Below are 20,770 nucleotides of genomic sequence, written 5' to 3' on the forward strand. Positions count from 1 at the left end.
TTGACAACCCGGCCTATCAAGATGAAAATCAATGTGTTGTGAACAACATATCAAAATTTCAGTCGATCCAATAGTTAACGAGTTTATACCAAATTTGTCAAGTTCCTATATAAGCTTGATTTTTACGAATTTAATGAGACATTTTCACACTGGAACGAATTGAGAGTTCAAGGAAGGCTGCTTTGGAGATATTGGGACTTTGCTATGGCAAAAGTTTTACCATTCTAGTCCGGTTATGATTTTTTTCTATTTGTTTTCATTGTTTGGCATGAACAACTAAACATTTTTTTGTACTAGGGATTGACTCTGTAACTATGTGTTGAACCAGTTCTCAATTATGTTTATGGATTCATTCTTGGCTTTATTTAATCTAATTGCAAGTCGATTATTGTATTATTTTCTATTTAATTGGAAAATTTTGAAGAATTTAGGGATTTGGGGAAGAACTGAGGTAGTTGCGGTAGCGATAGTGGCAGAGGGTGATGGTGACAGTGAATTAAAAAATGATAAGTAGCTTATACATCACACTTTTATTATGTCTTATTTATCATTTACATGATGAATTAAATAATCTATCATTTTAATGTAAAAAAGTGAATTGATGGATAAGTATATGTCAGCATCAAACAATAGATAAACTCATAATGTATTGTATAAACTAATACTATAACATATAATACGGCATACAAAACGAGCTCAAACTCATTAATGCTCACAGCATTTAAACATGGATAACTAGTTAAAGAGTCACTCATATTTTCAATAGGACAATGTTTTATTATTCTACTGTATCTCAATATTACTAGCTAGCAGTAAAAACAATTACCAGCTGTTCAAGCCCACTAAGTTCCGCCTCTTTGGCTCTTTGCTTACATTAGAATCCAGATATCCAATACAGACGATCTACTCTACACATATAGTCTGTACTATACACATATATACATCTCTACTGCGCAACCGTTTCTCTCTTCCTAACCCTCTGCTAGGGTTTTTTTACAGAGCTATGCTTCCACTCCCCTTGGGGGCTTCTCCCCCTTGGGGAGCTCCCCTCCTCCTCTAGGGAGGTCCTTTTCCTACTTTAGGTAGGTGTTTTCCCACAAAATGGTGGGCTCTTACCACATTAGGTGGTTTTATTACCCAAATAAGTGGGTTTTTTGGTGTGTTTGTGTTCTCTCCTTTGCTTCCAGCCTTCACCTCCATCATTGTGACCTTCCTCTGCGCCGTACTCCTCCTCCAGATCCGGCCACCGTTATGCAACACTCTCCCCTTCCAGATCCGAGCATCATTCCTCCACGGTTATGAGCCTCTTCCTCCTTGACGTTTCATCACCATATCCTGCCTTTGTCCCAACCTCCAACCTCTCACCATATCCTGCCTTTGTCCCAACCTCCAACCTCCACCGCCGCCTTCCTCTATCCTGTTGCCGATCCCCTTGCGACCTTGGCCGGATTGCACCGTTGTTGTCACCTCCATCCTTTTCTGCCCCTCCCGCTTCCACTGTCCCTGTAGCTCTTATTGCTGTTATGTTTGGGATCTGCAAAAATTTGCTCTTCTCCCTTGTTTTCAGATGCTAGTTTGGCCCCTATGGATGTTGTTGAAGTCTCTCATGTTGGGCTTCTCGGATAGCAGCACGTTTGCAACCCCGGCAGAGTCGATGGTGTTGTTTCTCAGGGAGCACTGGTTAAAAACAGATTTATTTCCTTTGCTCAGAAGCCTTTTAGCTTTATGTTAATTTAGGGTGATTAGGAGCTTTTGTATGACCTTAAGGGTTTTTACTTCATGACTTATGCTGATTGATTTAGCAGAGTGTGCATGTTTGATCTTCAAGGTCTTATGTTTTTGTACATTGCTAATAGCACTCCCTGAGATTTAGTCTCACATGTTGTAAGTGCCGTTTAGCAATCCTTCGGGTTTTAATTCCAAACATTGTTGACCCAAAAAAAAAAAAGATCTACTCTACACATTTTTTCCGTACTTTTTTTTTTAATGGGTAAATGATGATAGGGAAATGAAGATGACTTTTGACTTAGATGAGTAAGCAACAGCCAAAAAGGACAAGGCAACAATATTTTGGTGCACCTGATTATATTTCCTCGTGGGTGCATTATTTTTATTTTTTTCAATTTCGAATAGAATGATTTAGAACGGTTCATAAATAAGGGAATTGAACGTCTCTACCTAAAAGAGCATAAGCAATGAAAACTCCTTGATGTACAATATCAATTTTTTTTTGAACTAGTGTTTTTTACCCGCGCGTTGCACGGGGAATTTGTTTATTGTATTTGATACATCGATTAATATTTTAAATTATAAAATATTTAAGATGCTAAGAATGTAAGAATAATCATAATAAAGATGTAGATATTTAAAGAACATAAATTCAGACACTCAATTTTAGTGTTTTGTAAGCATACACTTCATTAACTAATATAAAGATTTGAAAAACACAGAAGTTAATAAGCCAAAAGCTTTAAGTTTTGCATATGTGAGGTATAACTGAATTTTGTTTGTGAAGATGTACTCGTGTTGCATAAAGGGTAATGCTTTTGTGTTTTAGATATGTAATAATACATAAATATATAATTATTGTTTAAATTATTAAAAATACACTTAAGTTATAGAAAAAATGAATTTTTTTTAACTCCTACAAATTTTCATTTTACATATAAAATGTTCCTCCCGGTGAGATCTCGTAACTTTAATTTGTTAGCACTAATAAATTTAGGTCATAATTTTATAGTACATATGTATTAATATTTTTTATTCCTCGTACTTTTCTTACTATCCAACTATTATAGTTATAAATATATATAAATATACACTCTTACAAGTTACAATTTTGAAAACAATACTAAAATTAATTATATTAAATTTTTCTATTAAAATAATATCAATCAATTAGTTTAGAATATAATGATTGTATAAAAAAGTATAATGATACTTTTTATATAAAATAAAATCTCACGTAGGTAGCATTATAGTAGTTTAAAATTAAAACATATCAATTGAAAATTATACGCAAATACAAACAATAGCCGCTTTTAGGTGTCAGAAAGATAAGCAGTGGAAAATTGTGTGCATCTCCATAACAAATATTTCTAGTGTTTTTACGATGAAATTTGCTCTTGTGTTTGAGGCATGGATCAATACCTTGGTTTATTTCTAGCTTTTTGCCCCATATGAGCTTTTTCTGTTAATTTTACATGAATTTTCATGTAAAATGTTCATACCCGTGAGAACTCTTAACCCTATAGTTTAACTTAAACAAAAATACACTATATATGTATTAATGTTTTCTAATCTCCGCACGACACATTTTAATCATCAAATTATCATGCCTCTATATTTATTTCTTTTTAAATTTTTCAAAAAGTTATGAAAAAAGTAATGACATCATATTGATTTTTTTATTTACCACTCATAGGAATTAGATTTCGACCTATAAGTTCAAACAATCACTTTTTATCTATGTGTTGCACGAAGAACTTTCTCTTGTGCTTAAGACACGTTCAATACCATATTTTAATAATATTTTCATATACTAAATGACATACTTAATGAGAGATATATAATGCTACATAATGTGTTCCTCTAATTTGACTTCTCTCTATTTATAACTCATCTCGTTCTATTACTAAGTAACTACTATAATAACATCTAACTAACTTAGCAGTCCCTGATTAATTTCCCCTTCTGTTACATCCTTACATGAGTTTGAAAATTTAAGTAAACACAGTTCTCTTAGGTGATAAATGGAAACAATATAGAAACAACCGCAGTCCGCAGCTAATGAGAAACTCTGCCAAATTCATCTGATACATCAAATTAATCAGGATTCTGAGAAAAGGCCTAAGATGAGAACTTTCTCTTGTGCTTAAGACATGTTCAATACCAGACTTTAGCAATATTTTCAGATACTAAAGGACATACTTAATGAGAGATATATAATGCTACATAATGTGTTCCTCTAATTTGATTTCTCTCTATTTATAACTCATCTCGTTCTAGTACTAAGTAACTACTATAATAACATCTAACTAACTTAGCAGTCCCTGATTAATTTCCCCTTCTGTTACATCTTTACTCGGTTGAATATCTGTTAAGATTTAGTTTATTATTAATTTAACAAAGAGATAAAAAGAAGCTAAATCTATCTAAACATATCTCTATTTAACTATTTAAACAAAATCTTAAAAAAATATTTCTTTATGTAGATACTAATCTAAAATAGAGAAACAAATATAGATAAAAACTACCAAAATCTAGCAAATCACAATAAAAACTCATAAAATCCTGAATTAATTAAAAATATGAAAATTCAATAAAAATACCATAAAAATTAATTAATACTCTAAAAATACCTGAGAATGATACGTGGAATTTTTTTATGAGAATGACACGTCACTAAAAATGAATCTGGTGCCGACACGTCATGCTAGAAGTTGTTCTTTTCTAATATATATTGATATTGATATTGATATTGATATTGATATTGATATTGATTGATATTGATATTGATTAGTGAAGTTCATTTCATAAAACATAAAAAAATCATCCATTGAATCTTCAAAATTCAATCTATTAATGAATGAATGAATGAATATTAACATTTTAAAGATTTTTTTAGAAAATAAAAGAAAGAAAGGAATTTGGTGAGAAATATCAAAGGCTTAAATATGTTGGAGGTCCCTCTAAAATAGGGGTCCTTTGGTTAAGGCCCCTACAAAATATTTTGGGTGGAATAAGCCCCAAATGTGAAAATAATATATAGTGATAAGCCCCTGCCGTGAGGTTCCGTTTAATTTTTGATGATTCTGCAAACGGCGCTGACGTGGATTATATTTTTTGAAAATAATTAGGGTGCCACGTAAGTAAATTAGGGTTGAAAAGAATAAAAAAATAAAAACTCAAAAGTAAAAAACCCAAGTAAAATCCCCAAACGTACTTGGGTTTTTATTTTATTTTTATTTTTTTCAACCCTCATTTACTTATGTGGCACCCTCTTTAATTGAATAATTTTCACAAAATATAAACCACGTCAGCGTCGTTTGCAGAATCATCAGAAATTAAACGGAACCTCACGGCAGGGGCTTATCACTATATATTATTTTCACATTAGGGGCTTATTCCACCCAAAATCTTTTGTAGGGGCCTTAACCAAAGGACCCCTATTTTAGAGGGACCTCCAACATATTTAAGCCAATATCAAAATATCAAATATGTATGTATTATCATATGTAGTAGAGTGGGTAAGGGTTTGGGCCATATTGTCGGGTATGAGTTTATTTTATTACAAGAGAACAAAGCCCATCAATTCAACCCTAATTCTGAAGTGCAAGTGTCAGTAAAACCCTTTCTGTCTACATAACACACTCGGAGCAAAACCCTAACTAACACAGAAGCCAACTCATGACGGAGAAGAAGAAGAACAAGACGATGAGGGAGAATGATGAGGGAGCTCCTTTTCCTTCTGATATTGTTACTTCCCCAGCTGTATCCGATTCTGACTCCGATTACGAGGTATATGGATTCGATTCTCTCTCATTCATCGCATTTAGCTTCATTCACTATACTACTCATGCTTACCTACCTACACACACGCTTGCAGTCCGATGACGCCGACTCTTCTTCAGATGACTCCTTGGATTCCCAATCTCAATCTGATTTTCAATTCGACTCACCAGAGCATGCTAGCTCCGATGATTCAGAACCTGCATCTTCTCAAGATGAGGTGCATCACTATCTTCCTTAGTATCCTACCTATGTTGTTCTTCAGCACCGATAATTAACCTGCTTAAAACCAATCATTGCAGGATCATGATGATGATGATGATGATGATGAAGATAGTCAAAGTGAGAACTCCGAAAGCCACCAGGGAGGGGATGAGAGTGACTCCTCGGAGGATGAGGTGCCCATCTTATCTCCTGTTATACTTGATTCTGCTTTTTCATTCTATGCATTGAGTTTGCTAACTTTGTTTTTCTTTTTCTCTTTTCATAGGTGGCTCCGCGAAATACTGTTGGAGACGTCCCGTTGCAGTGGTATGAGGATGAACCCCATATTGGATACGACAACACGGGAAAGAAGATTAAGAAAAGAGAAAAGCAAGACAAATTGGATTCCTTTCTTGCCAACATTGATGATTCTAAGCATTGGTTAGCTTCATATTTCTACACCAACTTATTATCCATTTTCATTATTGCTGTAACTTCTACACTCACTATACCTCTGAAGCCTTAGATATGAATTGCAATGCTTTTGTTTTTTATTCCCCCTCTCTCAAATGGAAATTATGACTAGTAATAGATAAACTGGGTACATTTCAATTTAATGAAAATGTAAATCAAAGGATGATAATGGAAAAATTGCAAGAGTTGCACCTAAGATAGATTGAACACATGAGAGGGATACCTATAGAGGCTCCGTTCAAAAAAAGTGTTGATTACATAGAGGATAGTCAAACTATTAAAGGTAGAGATTGTCCAAGAAAGACTCAATTTAAAGCTATTAAAAAGTATCTTTAGTTAAGTAGTCACTGAATAATTGGTTTTCGATATAATCACAATGGCTTACATTTGGTTCATGTAAGCTGATCCTAGCTGGAAAACATCTTTAATTTGTCGTCTTTCTTAAACATTCAAGGCAGAAGATCGTTGATGAGTACAATGATGAAGTAGTTGAGCTGACGAAAGAGGAGATCAAAATTGTCCGTAGACTGCTCAAGAGCCGGGCACCACATTCTGACTTTGACCCAAATCCGGTCTGTATAAACTTCCCTTCTCATTTTAACCTTTTCTTTAGATTTTCTGTCTCAAATAAGGTTTAAAGGAAAATTAGTATGCATAATGTTGCTCGTTTTCATCTCTCCTTTCAATGTACAGGATTATGTTGACTGGTTTAAATGGGATGATGCCAACCATCCAATTTCTAATGCACCTGAACCAAAAAGAAGGTTTATTCCCTCAAAGTGGGAAGCTAAAAAGGTAACTACTCCTGCATTTTCTTTTTGCACATAATAATTTGAAATGGGTCAATCAACTAGTATGGAGATTGTTCAGGTTAGATAAAAAACGCAAATTGGTTCCTCTCATCACTCATACACTTCCACGATTCTACAGGTTGTGCAGTATGTTAGAGCAATTCGCAAGGGATTAATAACTTTTGACAAGCCAAAGGAGGAAGATGGTCCATATCTCTTGTGGGAAGATGATTCTGGTTTGACTGAAAAAGCAAATCATTTGGCTTACATTCCTGCACCAAAGCAGAAATTTCCTGGTATCAAATGTTGCATAAATTTTGCAGTTCAAGATGATAGTAATTTTGTCTTTTAGGCTATGATGAGTCATATAATCCTCCCTTAGCTATTAGTAAATAATTTAGTTTTGCTTCTCAGGCCATGATGAGTCATATAATCCTCCTCTAGAGTACATTCCAACCCAAGAAGAGTTGAATTCATATCAATTGATGCCTGAAGATGACCGCCCTAAGTTTATCCCGAAAAGGTACTATGTTTTCAAGGTTAACATTTTTTATTCCTTCCTCTTTTCTACTATTGAACTAATATATATCAATTTCATCAGGTTTACATCTATTAGAAGCATCCCTGCATATGAGAATGCTATGACGGAATGTTTTGAACGCTGTATGGATTTGTACTTGTGTCCTCGAGTTCGAAAAAAACGTGTGAGTGGTTTCCCATATCAAAGAACTAATTTATTGTTTTTGTTGAGAATGTTTTAAATTAATTTGTTGCCGCTTGTTAGTTACATTCTATTTATATCATAATATAATTGGTATTATTCATTTTTCCCCCTTCATGTGTTCTAGATTCAAATTGATCCTGAAGCCTTAAAGCCAAAGCTTCCAAATAGAAAGGAGCTTAAGCCTTATCCCATAACATGCTATATCGAGTATAAAGGCCATGAAGATGCAGTCACTTCAATTTCGGTTGAATCATCAGGGCAGTGGATGGCTTCAGGTATGGGTGTTGGTGATATATGTTTCTGTTTCAATTAAGCTGGGATGGAATTGAGTCTCCTAATTTTTTTTTTGTCTGCTAAGGTTCAAGTGATGGAACTGTCCGTGTCTGGGAGGTTGAAACTGGCAGATGTCTCAGGCGATGGGAGGTTGGTGAAGCTGTTAACTGTGTTGCGTGGAACCCTCTGCCTGATATTCATATTCTGGCTGTCTCAGTGTAAGTATGGTTTCAGTGAAAATAAGCTTTCCTCTTTAATCTACATATGTCTTTCTTGTGAAAATTAATCAATGGTAAATCTTCCATTTAGGGGACAAGATGTACTTCTACTGAACACTTGTGTGGGCGACGAAGAAGAACAGAAAAGGATTAATGAGCTTCTCTGGGTTGACTCATCAATTGCATCACATGACTCTGGTTAGCGTTTCCACTTCTTTCTTTGGATTTATTCTAACCATTGATTCAAAAGAAGGCTCGAAGGGTCCCCGACTCCTAAGTTGACCTATGACCCTCAACTTAACTTTTAATTATAGGAAAAAAAAGTTAAGCTCAGAATTTAAAGCTTACTGGTCATTATGGGAGGATATTGACTTTATATTCGCATCAATGCGTATGATGTCTGATTCCCTTGCTTGTATGCTTATTGTTATTTTCTGACAATGCTTGTGTTTGCAGGCAAACAATCTCCTAGTGTAAGCTGGCTTAGAGATGATAAACATGCGGGTATACGGTTAAAACATATTAAGGTATTTCCATATTTGTCTCCATTTCCAATTTGGTTTTTGCTTTTTTGTTGAATGTTGAATTTTTTTATACTGAACTTTAGAGGATGTCTTCACGCAGACTGTTACTTCTGTGGAATGGCACCGGAGAGGTGACTACTTTTCAACAGTGATGCCAGCAGATATCCTTTTTATTTGCGGCCTTAGAGTAAACTGATACATATTTCATTATCATTGGTTAATTACTTGAAAATGACAACAATGAGTCTACATCTCAATGTGGTGATAACTGTTCAATTTTCTTTTTATTTTAGTTATGCTGTTGAAATTTTATATGCTTGACTTTTCTTTATAACTTGTAAGGACATAATGAACATAAAGGTGCACATACTTTTTATTGCACACGCATGTCACTGCATATATACCTTATTGGCAGTTTTATCTTCCTCAAACATGGCATGGGGCTTGGTTGGCTTTTGACACATCTAATTATCATAAAGAACCATTTAGACGTGAGTTTTATTTGTCTTGTCATTTCCCCCATTCCATGTCATATCTTCTGCCATTCACGACTTGTTTTGTGTGTGGATATTTGATTGACGGATCTCATTGAAAACAAACTGTATTAAACTTGTTCTTGATTACTAACTTTTTAGTTGACTTTTATATTAAGTGGATGAAAGGAAACTTACAGGCATGAGATATTAAATTAGGGACTTGTTCGTGTTTTTCCTTGACGTATTAATTACGTGAATCTAGATCAGTTCTGATCCACCAATTGTCGAAGAAGGTTACACAAAAACTTCCATTTAAGTTAAGCGAACTTGTTGTTGGATCAACCTTCCATCCATCCCTTTCCATCTTCTTTGTTTGTACAAAAAGGATTGTTCGTGTGTATGATTTAGTGAAGTCTAAGCGCTTAAAAAAGCTTTATACTGGGCTTAGTGAAGCCTCGTCCATTGCAGTTCATCCTGGAGGTATGATTATTATTTTGTGAATAAATTATATTGTAATCAGTTTTCCTCTAGTTGTAACCACTGAATTTTTTTTTTCATAATTGTTTATCTGTGCACATTCATGCAGGAGATAATTTAATTGTGGGGAGCAAAGAAGGGAAAATGTGCTGGTTTGACATGGACCTTTCATCTAAACCTTATAAAACTCTTAAGTAAGTCTTTAGTAGTTAATTTAAATTTGAAATCAATAGCAAACTGCACATTCTTTTGTGCCACAGGTTCTCTGCTTCCTAATGCAGATCATATTTTACAGTATGCTATAAAGTCGCTAGAATGACTGGTAGAAATAATTTGCTTTAAGGAATTTACCGGAAAAATTAAGACTGAACTAACATTCTTATTATGCTATTAATTCTTTGATATGCTACAATTTGGAGATAAAACCTCACTTTTCTGTATTTATGTCATGACAGCATTTTTAATAATGTGATGATATTGTAGGTGTCACCCGAAAGATATCAACAATGTGGTCTTCCACCGTTCATATCCCTTGTTTGCTTCATGTTCAGATGATTGCACTGCATATGTTTTTCACGGAATGGTTTATTCTGATCTCAATCAAAATCCTCTTATTGTTCCTTTGGAAATTCTACGAGGCCATACAAATTCAAATGGTAGAGGTGAGTGCTGTTTATTTTTGGCTTATTAGCAGAGCCAGCATATTGCTTGATGTTTTTTTTTCGCTTATCTCCTAAAAGGGTGACGGTTTATTAGTTTGGAGATGTGTGTTGACGAAAGTTATATCCATTGAATTGTGTTAGTTTTATCTAAGTTAGCTGAAGAAAAAAAGAAGACAAATCAAGCGATTTAACTCCAATATCAGTTTATGATTGTTGGATCAGAAGAACCAAAATTTAGGTTTTGTTCTGTACTGGCATATCCTTGTTTGTGACAGATTTAAGTCTACTTGCTGCTTTGGTGAACATTTATTGTGGTCCTTATAGGTTAGTTGGTATATATATTTTTTTATTAGCATAGGCAGATAATAGTAAGAAATAAAAATCCTGCCGGGTTGTGATGGTTGAGCAATATGCATAAAAATACAAAGAAAGTAGGAAAGACACAATGCAGACCCATACTTGCTGATTAAATTTTAATAGCTTTGGACTTCAGCTGACGCAATAATAAGCCCAATTTTTTTTGGTGTTTTTGTTGACATGATCAACAATCCTTTATGTTTGATGTACTTTCCACTTGACGATGTATTTAGAGATTACGTATATTACCATGTTCAAAAAAGACATTTCTTATCTTACATGGATGTTGGCTGTATTGCAGGGATATTGGATTGCAAATTTCATCCCAGACAGCCCTGGTTATTTACGGCCGGTGCTGATAAACTTATTAAAGTTTACTGCCATCAATAAAAATATGGATATTTTGCTAAACACATGCTTGTGATAGGTGGATCTCATCTATAAAAGGGAAGGGCACCTGGTTAAATAGAGAGCATTGCTTGCCCCAAATGGAAGGGCACCTGGTGTGCGAGTTTCAGGCCCTCTGTTTTCTAGTTTATTGGTGGAGAATCAATCAATATAATGCAGTGGGTAAATTTTATTCCACACTCCACATCTATCTTATTCAATCTTCCGAAGAAATATTATTCCAGGAATTTATATTCGTAAAACTTTGTTTACGGTTGAAACAATTAAAATTTTGATGTAATATATATATACACCAAGAGAAGCCAATTATTCCTAGAAATTTTTGAGATTTTTTGTGTGAACATTTATTACATTGCGAAATTTGAGATTGAATGGGACACCTATATGTTTTTACTATGCCTCATCTATGGCTCTTTGTAGTTTCTACTGTTATGGAGCTTTCCCAAACGCCCTTCCAAGAAAAATGAAAAGAAAAAAACTATTGAACCCAATCTGGTTTAAATCAAACATCAGATTTCATTTGCATAGTTCACTGATCATGATCACATGTCACTGTCTACCGGTCCATCTTACGCAATTGTTGCTATAAATTATGTTACAATAATTTAATTTGGCTATAAATTATGTTACAATAATTTGAAGGGTTGAAGCTAATCTGCTTGAAAAAACATTAAATTAGTTTTTTTAAGTGCTATGACCTATTTGGTTTGCATCAAACATGTTGTATCTAGAAATATGGTTTGAACTTTTCAAAAAAAAAAAAGAAATATCGTTTGAATATATGGTTTTATAACGATAAAAAATACATTAGAGGCTGTACGTATGTCAATTGTGTGCACTTTTTCTAATATAAATAAGAGGTTTTGTAAGTTTAATAGTTTATGAATACAAATACAAGGTTAGATCAATTTTGGAATAATGTTATTGCATGCACTTTTCTCATCTCTATAATGTAAAAAATACTATCATTTTATTTAGTGAATGAGTCAATTGGCTGATAAATTAGCTGTAAGTGAATGAAAATGTTAGGTAAAAATGGTGAACTATCTGAAAAGTGCAAAATTACACTAATTTTGTAAGATTTTTATAAGCAAAAAATTATATACTATAAAAGTTATTTATCTTCATAAAAATCAATATTTCTCAAAAGTTAGTCTAACTCTAAAATTTGATTAGTTTAATTTCTATGCACTGATGGTGTAAAGTTTTTTTACACCATCAACCAATCAGATTTTAAGGATGTGAAAAAATTTATCTTTTTATTTAATTTCTTTAATTGACGTGACACATCCTTAAAATCTGATTGGTTGACGGTGTAAAAAAACTTTAGTGCATAATCTTTTCTCTCAAATTTTATTTAATGAAATGAGCTGGTATAAATGAATTAATAATGTTTTAATTAAATCATCATACTTTGTATATTCAAAAAAAAATCATACTTTGTTAAAATTAATAAGTAATATAATATAAATTTATAACAAATGAGTGAACCTAGGAAAGATGTGAAGTAGAAAATCTAGAGGGATTTTACCACGTTTGATTCGTCTGGATCTCGATATAGTGATATGAGGTTGTCTAAATGACCCATGATAAAGTTTGGATGATGGGTTATTTAACCCAAACTTTATCATGGGTCATTTAGACAACCCATAGTGATATACATTAACAAGTTTCTTAAACATTAACAAGTTTCTTAAATCGTCAATGCAAAACTGACGGGCATTACAACAATGAGACAAACTGTAGTTTGACTGTCATGGTAGAAGAAGCCTTCTTGCACTATATAAGAACATTTCAATGCTATAAAAGAGAACTTCATCATGTAGCTACATACATATGTATATACATTGACATGTAACACTTTTTATTTCACTAGTGCTGTTCACGAAAAATTACAAGAATGTCATGACAATTGTATTCTAGTATTGAACCAAATTTTCACAAAAGCTGAACTGCTGCTATGGCAGGTATTTTTTCTCGCAATTTTTGTGTAACAGCAACACGCACAGTCATGACACTAGCAGCTGGACCCGTGATTCGGACCTTTACTATTGGCTCATCAATGGCTACCAATTCAAGAACTCCTTCAGCAGCTCCAACCAGGTATGGCCTTATTTCCTCTAGAGCCTGGAGCAGTTACTACATATTAAACTCTTGCCAACATTGCATACTAATGTTACAGAAACATTAAATATATAAGACAAGAACTGAACAGGTCCTGCAATTCACAATGGCAATACTAACTTGCTGTGAATCTTTGATATAATGAATAAAAGGAGACAAAATAAAGTCCATTTTTGTCCCACTTCTTTCCGCCAATAAATAAGAACGGCACACATGCAGATATACTATACTTTCAATGCAATGAACAGAAACCTAAGTTTAATTTGATCGTAATCTTAGACCAGACTCAGTAACCATCACCATATATATACAGCAAAACGAAGCACAACATTTATAGTTTAACCATATAGAGGGATAAGGCATCTTTGTTTCACTGAAACGCAGGGCCTGATATTGATTATTGAGGTTTAGATCCATGAGTAACAGACGATACTCAATCTGAAATCCCATTCCGCCAAGTACACAATGTACAGATTTGATAAATAGCCACTGGAAAGGCTTCCTTCCCTATGTGATGAATTTCTCTCAACGGAAAGGTGGGGTTCACTTCCTATTGTATAAAACTTGCAACATTTCACATGAAAGGGCATCATCATAATGTGTGAGTTTAAAGTAAACTTAGATAACAAATAATTTGTGTAACCTATCACAAATGATCTTTGCTGCCTTCTAAGATTGCCAAAAATTTATATAATAGTACAGTGTTTCTCATTTATTAATTTTCTTCCCTTGAAGCACATCGACTCTGATGTGTCAAAGAAATTCCAAGAAACTTCAACAACTATATCTTTTACATTCTCTTAGTTTGATTATTTGTTCAATCAACTCCATTCAAGTACTATATATGCTTCGTTTCATGTGTTACATGTGTGTTTGCATTTGATAGAGATAATATTGTAGAATTTTTCTCAATAGAGGAAAAAAATAAATATTGGGAGATTGAATTGACACAGTAGCACTAGCAATATGAAAGACTAGAGTAAGGCTACAAAGAACTAACCATCTCTATATTTTCTTCATTTAGGTCAAGGCCGGTCTCTGCATCGGTTATCGGTTCCACTGCCACTATTTCAGGGATCTTTTCCATTAATCGACGCTCAATGCCCATCTTCATTGTGGTAACAGAACTGGGGCATGAGCCACATGCACCCTGTAGCTTCAAGCGCACAACATTGCCATCAATTTCATGTAAAGCCACATTTCCACCATCTGCAATGAGATACGGTCGAATTTCATCCAACACGGTTTCCACATTTTCAGCAGTTAAAGGCAATTCCAGAGCTGGATTTGGAGTAGCAACGGCCTTCACAGCTGCATGCCCCAATTGTAAAATAAACAAAAAGAAAGACAATCAGAAGCTGAATTTGGAATCAACACTAACAAACAAAGGCCTCAAATGTCATGCTTAAATGATTGAAAGCATGATAATCATATATATATATATATATAAAGTTGATATACTAGAATACTAGGAGTTAATCAACTATATGCATAGGTAGATAGTAACAATAAGTAGAAATTATAAGATAGAAATTCCAATCCAAGTATTGAATAAAGCTTACCAAGGGTGCGTGTGGAGTGCGGTAAACGAAACCGAACAGAAGGAGGATGCATCGGGCTACCTCTCCTGTGGAAAGGAACATGGGTGCCAAAAAACTTGGTAGCCTGAGAAGCGAAATCGACAAATTAGATTCATTAGACAACAGAAAATGGTGATTATTATTATCTGAGAGAGAAGAAGGCGAAAGGAACGAACCTGTTTGGAGGAAGATGAAGGAGGTTCGAGGCATCTGGTGCAGGAGGAGGATTGAGTATTCAGCACCACACCTTGCAATCGCATCATTTCAATCTCAATTAGGGATTCAAATCAAATACCTTTGTCTCTTTCTCCTCTCTTTCTCTATCACCAACCAAACAGAACAAACACGATCCAACGAAGCCACTTCCTTCCTTTCTTTAGGCCCGTGCCCTTTTCATTTTCCATTATATTATATAAATAAATGCCGTGGTATACATTTTATATATTATTTAAATATATGACTTACTCATATTCATATATAATTATTTAAATAAACATTTTAACATAAATTTGGTTTTGTTATCTCGTTCTAAAGTCAGATGCATATGAAAGAAGTAAATTCCCTCTATGTGCTCCTAAAAGATTCATTTGTTCTTTATTTTCTCAGTTAGACTACTCCACTCTTCCATTGTTTGCAGAATTTTCAATAGCTAGACAGCATATTTGAAGAGCCTGATCCTTAATTTTACGTGGATAGATCATACAAACTTCAATTTTTACAAGCCAAGCCAAGACAAAAAGAAGACACACCTCTCAGAAAACACCAATCAATAAAAGAAAAAACTTTCACCTTTCACCTGTTATCATCCAATTTCCCAATTAAACATGAATAAAAAGCAATACATTATTAATTAAAAAGGAGAAGCATAAAGAGGATTATGGTGATTTGTAGTAGAAGAACTCTTTCTCTTGAAAAAGAAATCCCCCACTAGAGGGATGATAGGCTTCTGCTTCCTCACTTTCTTCCCTCCGAAAAGATGGTCGTTTTCTCCAAGACTCAGTATCTTAGCCAATGTTTCTGTCTCCTTCATCCTTCTTCTATTACCCCTTTTCTTCTCTTCTTCTTCTTCTCCTCCTCTTATCATGTTCAGTTCCTTCTCTCCATTTTCTCTCTCAATCTCAAACCTCACTGTCTTTGTTGCCACTACTGCAGCCTTCCCTGCCGCTGCAGCCTCAGCTTGAGCCAATTTGGACATGTTCTTGTGAAGCTCCGCGTTCAGAGTTGCCAACGCCACCTCCGTTTCACTCCCTCTTTCCTTCAGCATCTTCAGCTCCACCTTGGTTTTCTCAAGCTCTGCCTCCAGCTTCTTCAAGGTATCAAACAGGGCATTCTCATTGTTTTCCTCCTTGGGTTTGATGGGGCTTGGTGATGAAAACCTCCATGATGGTTCTCGCTTAACAGGAGGAGAAAATGCTGTGTCAGAAAGGGCGTTCACATTGTTTTCTTCTTTTGGTTTGATGGGGTAATTTGGTGATGGTGATGAGAATCTCCATGATGGTTCTCTCTTAATTATAGGAGAATAAGGAGTGTCTGAGAATGGCTTTGGAGAGTAGATTTCTCCGACAAGAAGGCGTTCGCTGAAGATGGCTACGGCTTCTTTGACGGAGGTGAAAGGACGGGAAGTGTCTACGGTGGAGGTGTGATCAAGGGGAGGGGTTTCAGAGATTGGTTGAGGTTCCATTGTTGAATGAAGAGAATGAGTACTGCAGGAATATTGTGAAACAGAGTTGTAATATTTGAGGGTTAATTTGTTAGGTCCATTTTGTTTTCTTTGCTTCTACTTCAGATCAGTTAAGTTGATATAGGAATAGAGTGAACTGAAAAACATCATGGGAGGTTGTTATTTGAAGGCTAAGACAAAAAATCAGATTGTGTTGCTGTGCATGATGATGACCTGCAAACTAACGCCTAAACCAACTCACAAGTTTATCCATTAATTCAATTTGTTTAGTCGAGCTGATGTGTAGTAATTCCTAATGCAATTAGCAAGTATTTCAAAATTATATAAATATTTATACATTGGTCAAAAGAAAAAATGAAAATGGCTTTTGTATATATAACATGCATATACAAGAGGAGAGCCTTCACAATCGACAAAAAGTTGTTGTCATGGGACTAAGGTCACATTCTAAGTTTTGAAAAAAAAAATAGACTAAACGATTGGATCGCTTCCTATTGAAAGCACTGCCGAAAACTTTGCCTCTGACGATTTCGCACGTAAAAACTATTTTCCCCCTCAATTCCCGCCAATTATTAACGGTTTAAGTTCTCACTAATGTTACTTTCTTTAAAACAAATCTACATTACCGACGGTTACCGAGCTGTATGTAATTTCAAGTTTTCTTGTAGTGTCGACATAAATGATATGATAGAGAAAGTCAAGAAAATAGTAATAATAGATGATGTCAATCAATATGGCTGTTAAAAAATGGTGGTGTTGGTGGTAGTGGTGATGAATGAAAGTAAAAAGAAAAAAAAATATTCATCTCACCATTTTGTCTAACCAAATTTCAATCTAATTTAAAGATTGAATAGATAAGTCAGTATAATATATTTATCTAAATTTATTGGCTCAATAAACATAAATTTTGAAATAAAATAGTTTATTACATCATTTAATCTTCATAACATTTCATTTCACTCCTAATTATAAAACTCGATAAAAAACACATTTGATGTCCCTTTATAGAAGACGTCTTATTAGTTTATAAAAACATTTGTTTTCATTTTTCACACTATTTTTTTTTTGTATAAGAGGAAGTATAAAGAAACAGCAAACTAAGGAACAACATCGGCACAAAGTGGGAATCACACTCGACGGGGGAAGCCTCCAAACATGACAAGGGATCATTGTACATAAGCCAATAATAATATGCACCAAAATCTCACTTAAACTACTTGCTGCCAACTTGAATCCAAAAGCTGACGACATCCCGATAGACTTGCCGGACTAAGAAATCAGCGACATTGTTATTCTCTTTGAATATAAACTTAAACTTCAAAGATACTTTCCAACCTGACGGTAGCACTAACCGAATCATTTATTCCACATAAGAGTAAATCGAGAAAAGTATATAAACTTTTATAAAATTGATATATTAATTAACTTAATTAATAACCACAAAGTGATGAGCCCAAAACTAGCACTTAGAATTTAGTTTTGAAGGGGAAGTAGAAGATGTTAACCTGGAATTAGGAGCACCAATGAATTCGGTGAGGTAATCCATTAACCCAAGTAAGTACCCAACCCAACCCAATTAATTAATTATTCTTCTTCCTTCCTTCAACTCTCTCTCTCTCTTTCGATCGAATCCAATCCCAATCTCGATTCTCGATGGCAATTCCAAAACTCTTGGCTCTTCTCTGCATCTTCGCTCTCGTTCACGCCGATTCCCACTTCGAAGGCTTCGATGCCGAAGACGATGACTTCGAAGACTCATCTATAGATCCCACTTCTCTCCGACCACCGCCATCTCAGCCTCTTACCACCAATCCCACCAACACTCAACCTCCACCTTCCAATCTTCCCAACTCCCCACCTCCTCCTCCCACCACTTTCGATTTCTGGGACGAAGATGAATTCGAAGGCGTGCCCGTCGATCAGGCCACCTCCCACTCCGACCCCAGCGACCTACCCACCGATCCCAAATCCCCCGATAACACCACCGCCGCTAACAATGACGACGCCCAACAAAACGCCAAGACCTCGCGCTCCTTCACCGTTGAGATCATTTGCGGGAGCTTTCTCGTCATGTTCGCCATCAATTACTTCACCGGAAAACGCGAGAACGAGAACATAGCCCTCTCGTGGGCCGCACAGTTCGCCGCCAAGGACTCCATCTTCGACAAGAACTTTAGCCTGTTGGGGATCGGTGACGGTGGCGACGACACACCCTTGTTGTTGAAAGAAGGCCAAACCACGTTCAAGTTCTACGCGAGCGGCAGAAGGTACTGCCAGGGGTTGTTGGCCACGTTGGAGTTGAAGAGCAGGCACGATCTCATCGCTCGGATTTACAATCTGGTGGTCCCGACGAGGGATGAGATTACCTTTGAGGTTTACATGAACGATGATGCCATGGATCATGTCGTTTTCGCCATGGCTAGGAAGAAGGTTGCCAAAGCTATGCATAAGGATCTCAGGGATTTGCAGAGATTTGCGAATGTCCTCACCCCTCCCACCTCCAGGAAGTGGGTTGCTGATGACCTCGCTGTTGTTTCTGAGTCCAGGGAAGTTGCCTCTGATTTCATCACCGATGCAGTCATGGACCAGGTTCAATTTCTCTTTTTTCTTTTCCATTAATCATTATGTGCTTTTGAAATGGACTGTTTGTATCTCTGTATATCAATGCACGAGAGAAAGATATTGATGGATTGTCTGTTAGCTGTAGTTGTTATCTTGGCATATATTTTGGTCATTTGTGTTACTTTTTGAGATGAGATTGCTAAAATAATGCTACTTGTCTACTGCCACTTATAATTATGTATCCAATGATGTTAAGAGGATAATGCTTCATGTAGCTGTTTGTGATGTAAGTTTACAATCCTCCTCCTGCATTCTCCTGTTTCATTTCATGGAGTGTTTGTTAGAAGGGCCACTGACCCTTTTTTCTTCTACCTGGTTCCGTCCCGGCTTGTTAGTTACATGTCCTCTAGATGCCATCTATGTGAACTTGTGGTACATTAGTATTTCGATTTTCTATAAGCACTTCATCACATTTGGCTTCATTCAATTTCAATGCATGCAATCATATCCAGGATTATCTAGTATGTTATATGAAATGTCTTGGATCATCTGCATAGTTCGCATTCTGTCAAAGTTGAGGTTTATTCAGCTGTTAGTGAAATACTGCAGGTTTTTGGTGAAAAAGCTTTTGAGAAATTTGGAAAAGGTTTAATTGCAATGCATTTCTCCGACAATCACCCTGGCATACACAAGAAAGTATTGTCGTTCAAGTTTGTGCTTCCAGCTGCTAAGGACATGGCTGATATGACTCGACTGGTGGCACTTGTTCCATATTATATTGACTTGATCGGAAGATATAAATTGAGTTCTCAGGTGGGTGAATTTACTCTATCGTATTACCAATTATGCTGGCCTTATGACTTATGAACCTGTTATGCTTAGTCCTTGATTGGCTGGTTTGCATGATTCAGGCTCGGTCTAAGACAGAGACTGCACGACAGAAGGCTGCTCAAGAGGCACAGAAAGAACTCCGATACGCCCAACAAGAGGCCATGCAGAGAAAAAAGGCAGAGAGGAAAAAGATGATTGAGGAGGCTGAGGCAAAGCTGGGTGCAGAGGCTATTCGAAAGAAAGAAGCAAAAGAGCGTGCTCGTCAAATGAAAAAGTCAATGCCAAGGATGAAGATATCGCGTGGTGCCTAATTCTTAGAGTTGGATGATTCACGAGTAGAATTGAAGGCAGCGTACGTTGTAGTTGGGTCCTTGCCTTTTGTTCAATTATGGCAATGTACCTCTGTTAGTTGGCATTTCCTCAGTTAGTTACACAGACAGATGTCGCAATGTCTTGGTAGATTTTGAATGTACCAAAATTTCGATTTTAGAGACATTTATAAGCCTCCTCATCCTCATAACTTAAATCTCCTTATCCTAGTTTCTAGTTGGCAATGTTGTTTTCACATTTTCATGTTACCAACATTCTAAAATGTATGCAGTGAAAAATGCCTCATCAACTTAAAAAATTTACTTGATATTTGTCGTAGTAACCTCTGTTTAAGTGGTGATGCATTTCGGTTTTATTTTATGGGCTTATGTGCATTTTGAAGTATAAAATAGAATTGAAATATTAAATCAGAAATTTATAAACTTGTTAATGTTGATTGGATACTGCAGAAGCTAAAATAGTAATGCTGATTTCAGCTGCTGAAAATCAAAATGACTTTCAGTTAAACAATCAGGTATGTCTCTTCACTCGAGGGAGAGGCAATCTTAGCCTTTGTCTTTTTG

General features: G+C 35.5%; 4 protein-coding genes across 4 annotated transcripts; 2 read left to right on the forward strand and 2 right to left on the reverse strand.

Moving 5' to 3' along the window:
* The first annotated feature begins 5,337 nt into the window (after nucleotides 1-5,337).
* Nucleotides 5,338-11,495, forward strand: LOC130722863 (ribosome biogenesis protein BOP1 homolog). Its single transcript, XM_057573720.1, has 18 exons — nucleotides 5,338-5,520; nucleotides 5,609-5,731; nucleotides 5,814-5,909; nucleotides 6,002-6,156; nucleotides 6,644-6,761; nucleotides 6,883-6,984; nucleotides 7,120-7,276; nucleotides 7,395-7,503; nucleotides 7,582-7,684; nucleotides 7,829-7,979; nucleotides 8,063-8,195; nucleotides 8,287-8,393; nucleotides 8,652-8,722; nucleotides 8,820-8,880; nucleotides 9,448-9,675; nucleotides 9,782-9,866; nucleotides 10,156-10,334; nucleotides 10,993-11,495. The coding sequence occupies exons 1-18, from the start codon at nucleotides 5,410-5,412 to the stop codon at nucleotides 11,079-11,081; spliced, it is 2,178 nt and encodes a 725-aa protein (XP_057429703.1). The 5' UTR covers nucleotides 5,338-5,409; the 3' UTR covers nucleotides 11,082-11,495.
* A 1,386-nt stretch (nucleotides 11,496-12,881) lies between these two features.
* On the reverse strand, nucleotides 12,882-15,182 carry LOC130722866 (nifU-like protein 2, chloroplastic). Its single transcript, XM_057573723.1, has 4 exons — nucleotides 14,980-15,182; nucleotides 14,786-14,888; nucleotides 14,224-14,534; nucleotides 12,882-13,226 (listed from the first exon to the last, which is right to left on the reverse strand). Exons 1-4 carry the CDS (start codon nucleotides 15,064-15,066, stop codon nucleotides 13,038-13,040), a joined length of 690 nt encoding a protein of 229 aa, XP_057429706.1. The 5' UTR covers nucleotides 15,067-15,182; the 3' UTR covers nucleotides 12,882-13,037.
* Nucleotides 15,183-15,430: 248 nt separating this feature from the next.
* On the reverse strand, nucleotides 15,431-16,579 carry LOC130722865 (uncharacterized). The gene has a single exon (XM_057573722.1). The coding sequence runs from the start codon at nucleotides 16,482-16,484 to the stop codon at nucleotides 15,654-15,656; it is 831 nt and encodes a 276-aa protein (XP_057429705.1). The 5' UTR covers nucleotides 16,485-16,579; the 3' UTR covers nucleotides 15,431-15,653.
* A 1,416-nt stretch (nucleotides 16,580-17,995) lies between these two features.
* On the forward strand, nucleotides 17,996-20,514 carry LOC130722864 (uncharacterized protein At5g49945). Its single transcript, XM_057573721.1, has 3 exons — nucleotides 17,996-19,073; nucleotides 19,656-19,859; nucleotides 19,958-20,514. The coding sequence occupies exons 1-3, from the start codon at nucleotides 18,138-18,140 to the stop codon at nucleotides 20,186-20,188; spliced, it is 1,371 nt and encodes a 456-aa protein (XP_057429704.1). The 5' UTR covers nucleotides 17,996-18,137; the 3' UTR covers nucleotides 20,189-20,514.
* The last annotated feature ends 256 nt before the right edge of the window (nucleotides 20,515-20,770 follow it).

Source organism: Lotus japonicus, chromosome 6, assembly GCF_012489685.1.
Source record: "Lotus japonicus ecotype B-129 chromosome 6, LjGifu_v1.2".
Classification (NCBI taxonomy): Eukaryota; Viridiplantae; Streptophyta; class Magnoliopsida; order Fabales; family Fabaceae; genus Lotus; species Lotus japonicus.